The following is a 7,542-nucleotide window of genomic DNA, read 5'->3' as shown; positions in this document are numbered from 1 at the left end:
GGGGTTGGCCCGCAGCGGCTGAGACCCCAACATAAAGAGGAATTTACAAATACCATCTGCGAGGCTTGGGCTGCAGTGTAGGGGAGGAACGGAGCTGCAGATAGCACCCCCTAGCATCGGGGCATACAGCGTGCAGCCTCCCGCTTAATTAAACAACAATTAACAACAAGGCATGGCAGACGAAAAGGTGGGTGGTTAGCCCCTAACAGGTGGGCAGGGCCACCAGTAGACAGACCCTGAGCAGGCCCCCCCAGTTACACTTATATTTTAGAGGAGTTATTTGTGAAGGATTCCTATACCATCAACAAAACATCACTTCCTACCCCCATGGCTTCTGTATTTTGCATGCATATTTATTTCTTTAAATTTGATAAGCAAGGAGAGAATTTTTAAAATTAATTGTTAAAACTGTTTTGCTTTTCATAAACTTTTACTGGTTTAAAACTGAAGACCACCTCCTCATAAGTTTGTTTCCTCCATTATACAAATATCACTGCTCTGTTGTTGAAGATCCACACAAGAAGTGTGGTGTCTATCAAATAGGAACAACTTGGGGTTTCAGAGGCTGATGTCCTGGGGGGTTTATGGTCACAGACTGGCCATATGAAGGAGCCTCTACACTGCTTGTGCTTACTGTTTGTGTTTGTGGAACAATTCTTTACCAGACTGGTCACATTTCTACCCTCTCTCCTCCATGTCACAGCTATAATTAGATTCAAATGATACACTGTCAAAGAGAAAACTGACACAGCCAGTTCTAACATGCTCCCTTACAACTGACTGGTGCAGAATTTAAAAGTCTGCAAGCAGTCACCTTCTTGTACTTTAAGGGATCAGGCAACACTGGACTGGTGAGCCAAACTTCCGACCCTAGAAACTATGAAACTATGAAATCTAGGTAGTGAAATGCAACGTAGTCCATCTCTTACCTTCTTCCACAGTACTTACTGTTCAAAACAAATCCATTGAAATGGGTAAATAAATTTAAAAAAAATCAATACACAATTAGAAGTAACCAATGCTGTGGCTATTTCACAAAAACTAAGCTGCCAAAATACTCTAAGAAGATGAAGATACTGAGCAGTGACTTAAATTTTCAAATTCCCAGAGGGACAAGCTCATCTCTATCACCATAAGGTTTTAGCAAGTGATTATGCAAGCCACAGAAAAATAGACTTGAGAAAGGCAAGAGGGAGCAGAAGAAAAATCTCCCCCATCTAGAAAGCTGCCCATTTAGAGCCATTAAAACAGTTTATGAAGAGAAACTTTCCTAACTTATTTCTTTACAAAAAAGACCTAAGAAAACATCAAATGATAGGTCTTCCTGACTATTAAAGACAAATTGGTCCCATTAAGTTAACAGTTAAAGATGGGCAGCATACATGCACCAGTGGAAATAGTAGTTTTAATAAAAAGAAACAATATAAAATCAATAGCATAATGAAGGAGGTGGGGGATGGGGCACTAGCCCCAGGAGTCAGCCTGGGGGTGGGCAGAGCAGGGCAGGAGGAACTAACAGCAGCTACACTGTTGGTTTGGCAGCACCATGCTGCCAGGGGCACAGCCACTGATGCATGTGTGGCTGCTGCCCAGGGTTCTCAAATATCAGGTTATGCCTCTATATAAAGCTATCTAACTTATTCTACACAAATTTTGAAAGAATGAAAGTATACAGTATGCTGCAGGATATTTTCTGATGCAGACTGCTATCTGTTCCCTAGTCTCATTTCCATGGAAATCTATGATGGGTCCAACTGGTACCTCAGGAGACCACAAACACTGCAGATTTCTTTCTAGCAGAACTTATATATAATGCCCAATCCAGGAGGGTGCAGAAACAGCACTCCCAGATGAGATCAGATTCTTACTTCCATGAGATCAGATCCTAAATTCACTGCATTCTGAACCTTACAACAATACTGTTCCTCATTCAGACACTTCTGCCACAGCCACATATTCCAATATGAATTTTGCAGCATTTGAAGCCACAATTCAATCCAATGAATGCCTCCTTGGAAAAATCTAGTTGTAAGATTTTGCTTATTGTGACAGGGCGTGACCTCAGGGTGTCATGAACTCCCCTAGCGCCCCCCTACCTTGCCAAATTGGTGTCACCACGCACCCTCACTATCTCACCTGCCACAGCTTTGATGTTAGTTATTGGTAAAGGGAGGCTGCCTTTTTACCCCCTTTGGCATGGTGCCCTGCCTTCGATAACACTGTGCACTATAGCCTCTGGGCTACGTGTGGGCCCTACTGTCACCCGTGCCCTCACAGGTCCTCTGGCTCGTCTTTCTCCGTTGCCCGTGTCCTCACAGATGCTCTCTGGCTTGTCCTGCAGCTCTCGCCCACACCGGGGCCCTTCCCCGCGCTCTCGCCCACACCGGGGCCCTTCCCCGCGCTCTCGCCCACACCGGGCTTCTCACAATCCCACAAATCGAGGCTCAGGTGGCCATAGCCATGCCTGGCCCCCAGACCCCCTTCTCAGGTCTTATGCCCCACTGGGGCTTCTCGCCTGCACCTGCACTGGGGCCTTCTCTCATAACACTGCCCACTTTGGGGCCGGGGTCAATACACCCCAAAACGCTGCGCCCTCTCTGGTGCTGGGTCTCCATGCCACCGTGGAGCCCCTATGAGGCCTCCTCCAACCCCTATTAGCCTCACCCAGTCCTCCGGTCTTATACAACTACAAAACAGAAAAAACTCATGCTCCTGGGCTACAACATAAATTCCAAGCCAACTGGCTAACCATCATTCATATCCCTACCAGGGTTTCCTCCACCCAGTATCATCAAGCAGAAGCTGCTCAGGCCATCAGGCTTCTCTGCTCTGCCTACTTCAGGAGAGCTCCCTCTTCCTCAGCTGCCAGAGGGGAACTGACCTCTGGCCTCAGCCTGGCTTGTTTATATAGGCCAGGCCCTGCCCCCTTCTGGTCAGCTGACCGAACTGCGGTTGCCCTGGCAACAGGCACCTGTCCCTTTCTAGGAGCAGGGCACGGAACTGTCCTGCAACACTTATATACAGCAATAAAAGGAAAAAAACCCAAAAAAACACCTTCCTTCCCCTACCCCACTGTTTAGAAATTCTGTACTCACGTATTGTTGATCTGAGACAAATATAGGGCTGGAAAGGCTGAGACCACCAGAATTCTCGCTGCTTCCTGAACAAAAAGGAAACCATCATAGTAGGTAAGCAGCTCAAGTGGCTGCCTAACTAGCTGTTCCAACCTATCTGCACATGAAATGACAGTCAGCCTGATAAGGTCTGGTGCCAAGCCACAAGGTGTGGAAACAGGACTGGTGTTCTACCCAGTGCACCAAGTGAGGAACAGACTCCTCTTTCACTGCCAATACTCTACAGAAGAGGTTTGCAATCTGTGATCCATGGGCTGAATCCAGCCTGTGGAGCCAATTGATCTGGCCCGTAGACATGAAGCTTTAGCAGCCAGATTGACCCCGTTCAGAGCAGAAGTGAGCGGGTGTACAAAGTGTGGGTGCTAAGATCCAGCTGTCACTGGCACTTTTCCCCAGCAGCTGCACTGGAGAAGTATCCCCCACCCCTGCTTTTCCCCACAGCAGCATGGGGCGAGTGTCTGCAGCTGGCACTGATCCCCATGGTGGCAGGGGAAAGCAACTGCTGCCAAAAGGCCACCTCCACTGCAGGGAAAAGTACCGACTGTGTATGCTCTCCCTGCGCTGCTGTGGAGAAAAGCAGCAGCAATGGGCACTTTCCCTGTGCCACTGCTGGAAAAAGCAGTAGCAGTTGTGGCTGGGTCCTAGCACCTGTGCACATCTGACCTGAACTAGATTATCTCGCCTTCAGCCTGAAGAGGTTGCCAACCCCTGTTCTACACTACTGGCTTGCATGTTGCCTTGAATTCATATAGATGACTGAGGAAAGCAGTGTTAACTGTCTTGTAATACACATGCGTGGAAGCAGGAGAAATGACTTACTGAAGTCCTCTCTGGCACAGGACCTTAATATAAGTATTATGAGCATGTCTTGGTTTGAGTGCCCTGCAAGTTTAAATTGAATCAGTACACAGTTATCTGGCATTACTGTTAGCCCTTGTAACATGATTTCTTTTTTGGTCTCCTGATGGGTCAACATGTTTATAGAATCAGGCCAGAGAAGAGTTTTTGTGGTGTCTCTAGGCACCTGTGTCTGAAAGTGCTCTATTTTTTAAAAAAATGTGGCTTTTAATATGCATAAAACAGTTAGTCACTGACTTTTCTCATTTAAAATGAAGAAAACTGCCAGCTCATCTCTGAATATCAAAACTGAAATACCACGAATGCCTCAAAGAACACCCTTAAAATATCTTTCTTAGAGATAATTATGCCCTTGTGACAATTCTGGATTCTTTCACCTTTCCTGTGGAGAACAATCCTACAAAATTAAGCATCATAAAAAGATGGATTGGACAGAGATTATAAATAAAGTAAGGCATCTAGCAGGCTGTTGGTGCTAGCGTGAAGTCCCTTGCCTTGAGTTGCTTACAATCTGATTTAAGATGAAAGAGATCAACCCAAGACAGAAGATGAACTTAATATTCTGTTTCCTCATAAGTATCCTTAGTAAGATTTAAAACAGACAAAGTGTGGAGTTATTTAATCAAAAAATAAATCTTTGATAATCACACAGTTCTAAATTGGTGGAAGTTCTGACAAACCCAAGTGACTTGCTTAGCTAATGCATCACTCAACACTACCAAAAAAGTTATGATGTTCTGGAAAACATGCAAGTAGCAAGAATTCTGGTAGGTAATATCTTTTTAGATGAGATGCATTTTTTCCCCTGCTTGGAATCAAGAATCACCAAGTTCTCTTACCTCTTCAGAAGATGGTTTGAAGGAATAAGCCCAGCACAGGTGTTAAGATCCAAGGCTTTCTTTGCCTGCCACCAGAGCACATCATTCTGGTCAACTATCTGAAGGATTTCACCCTTTTTAAAGGGCAAGCCTGCATCGGCACAAGGAATGGTAGGGTCTTGCAGGGGGCAGTAATCTGCCATGGCTCGCACATACAGCTGTTATGCAACACAGACAAAAGTGAAGATGTTCCTTGGAGCAGCTACAAAGCAACACTATAATATACTGATAATCAAAAGGACTTGATACAGCTACCAGGGTGGGAGGGAGAAATCAATGAAAATTTTGCCATCAACTTCAATGGGAATAGTATGAGACTCAAATCTCAGTTGTTTTCCTGATCAAGAAAAATGTCATCTCAAATACTTTGAACACTATGACCTCTCTCTCTCAATTTCTCCAGAAATGCCTTAACTACTTTTCTGCTTCCCTAATCCCATCCTGCTATCTTTAACTGCATTACTAAAGGCAAATTTTTTAAATCAGAGGCATACGTGCACAGTTATGACATTTTAACAGGGAAATCTGTAAGCTGCTTCTAAGTAATTTTTCTCTTGCCATATCATACTGGCCCATTAGTCATTACTGCAATGAGAATAAGCTGCAGTCTGCAATACTAGTAATCTGAAAACATATAGAAGAATCTTACTGTTGTCTGGTTGCTGACTGGTCGATCAGAAACTGGAATTAGTTTAAACATTATTGTCCCATGTGACAGAGCCTAAAAAGATTCAGAAAGAGAGTGAAAATGTACTGTCCTATCAGTAACACCCTAAAAGGAAATAAGTTTCATCACTTCAGGACTAACAAAGGATTATTCCATACGTGACAAAATGTCCTTAAAAGTCCTATAATTGCTAAACTCCAACAGAACTTTTCATACAGACACATCCTTAAAATAAAGTTCATTTATTCTTTAAAAACCAACTTTAGTTTAACTCACAAGGGAAGCTCAGAAACCTCAAGCCTTTAATAAGGCACATTTAAAACAAAATTCCTTGTATAGGGTTGACCTAGCTGTGCAAGGAAAGGAAAAGAATGAGTTTAAGGTCTCTAGATACAGCTGAATGTTAATTATCCAGAATAGCTGGTTAATTGGAAAACTGATGGGTTTTGTTAATACAAAAATGTAGACGGAGGGAGAAAATATTATTGGGGGGTGCTGAGAGCTTGCACGCTAGCACATGCGCACACACACAGCCCATCACAGCAGGTAAGTCTGTCATGGGGAAGGGGCGAGGGAGAGGAGCAGCTGATCAAGGCCCCTGCAGTGAGGGAAGGAATGGGGCAGGGGCACTGCACATGCTCCAGTGAAGGCCTGGGGGGCATGTGCCCTCCATATTTGTGTGAGGGGTAGAGGTGGACTGCCGCTGTGGGCTGGGCTTTGCATCCTGCTGCCGCTGCCTTGGAAGTGCCGTGATGTCATGTGCCTGCTGCCACCCCTTGTGTGGCTGGCACGTGGCATTGCATCACTCGTGGGGTGCAGTACCCAGCCTGCAGTCGCAGCCCACCTCCACCCTCAGCACTAATCTGGGAGGCACACCCCCAGGCCTCTGCTGGGATGCATGCAGCAGCGAGAGCCCTCCTGTGCCCCTGGACAAGCCGCCTGATCTTTGAGCACCCCATGACCTGACCTGGGCCCAGTGTCCCATTCACTTCAGCCCCTTCCCCATGACAGATTTAACTGCTGCAGTGAGCAGTGTTCTACATGCCACTGGGCTGTTGCATGCTGCGGCTGCATGTCTGTGCATGCCCCTTCCCTCGCCCTCTGCATTGCAGTTGCCCAGAGCTCATGCCCAGGCTGCCTTGTGACCCTCTGTGCTGCTACTGCTGCCCACACTGGGGGCTGGGGGAGGTAAGCCCTGTTACCCCTGGCCTTCTACCACATATGCACAAAACATTCTGGTTAATTGACTTTCCAGATCAGAAGTTTTCAATCTTTTTTAATAAGCACACCCCCAGCAGCTGGATGTGGAGTGGCAGCAGCACAGAGTGGTGGGTGTTGGTGGCAGCAGTCACTGCGTGTGAGCTTCCCCCCTGCCATGTCCAGCTGGCTGGGCAGCACTTGTACAGTCCACAGAGGGGCACTGCTGCCCTCATCTTCCCCATTCCCCCCCAGCCCTGCACCTGGGAGGCAGCAGTGCAGGGTGGTGGGTGGCAGTGCTCCATCCCCACCCACCCACGCATACCCCAAGTACCCTTGGGGATACGCATACCCCCAAGTTGACAACCCCTGTTTCAGATAATCAATTCTACTATACTGCATTGTGGTAAAATTTGTATTTCTACTGCTCTGTTTGCACTTATTTCTCCATGCATGATAAAAATTGAAAGGCAAAGACAAAAAGACCTTAAAACTTTTTAACCAAACACTTAGGACAGGGGTGGGCAAAATCAGGCCCCTGAGGCTATTCTATCACACTGGCAGTGGGGTGGATTACAAGCTGGTGCTGAGTGCGGGGAAAAGTGGCCCCTTGCCCACCTCATGGCCAGTGCCCTGCACTGCAGTCACCAGAAGTCCGCATGAGGCTGCCTGTGCCTGCTCCAGACAGCCCCACGTGGGCTGCGAGTGCCTGCAGTGTGGGGCACTGGCCATGGGGCAGGCGAGGGGCCACTTTTCCCCGTGCTCAGCACCAGCTTCTTTCCTGCTGGTGAGCAGGAGGTCAGGGCCC

At 46.9% G+C, this 7,542-nt stretch overlaps 1 protein-coding gene across 1 annotated transcript in view; it reads right to left on the bottom strand.

Moving 5' to 3' along the window:
• MPP4 (membrane palmitoylated protein 4) overlaps positions 1 to 7,542 on the bottom strand; it is a 75,147-nt gene that overhangs the window by 36,438 nt on the left and 31,167 nt on the right. Inside the window, 4 exon segments of the mRNA XM_019522913.1 lie at positions 1,267 to 1,281; positions 3,096 to 3,160; positions 4,832 to 5,028; positions 5,520 to 5,591. Coding sequence (XP_019378458.1) covers positions 1,267 to 1,281; positions 3,096 to 3,160; positions 4,832 to 5,028; positions 5,520 to 5,591 — 349 coding nt within the window.

Source organism: Gavialis gangeticus, unplaced genomic scaffold, assembly GCF_001723915.1.
Source record: "Gavialis gangeticus isolate Ggan-Ray unplaced genomic scaffold, GavGan_comp1, whole genome shotgun sequence".
In the NCBI taxonomy this organism is placed as follows: Eukaryota; Metazoa; Chordata; order Crocodylia; family Gavialidae; genus Gavialis; species Gavialis gangeticus.
This window is presented reverse-complemented; position numbering and strand designations above follow the sequence as displayed.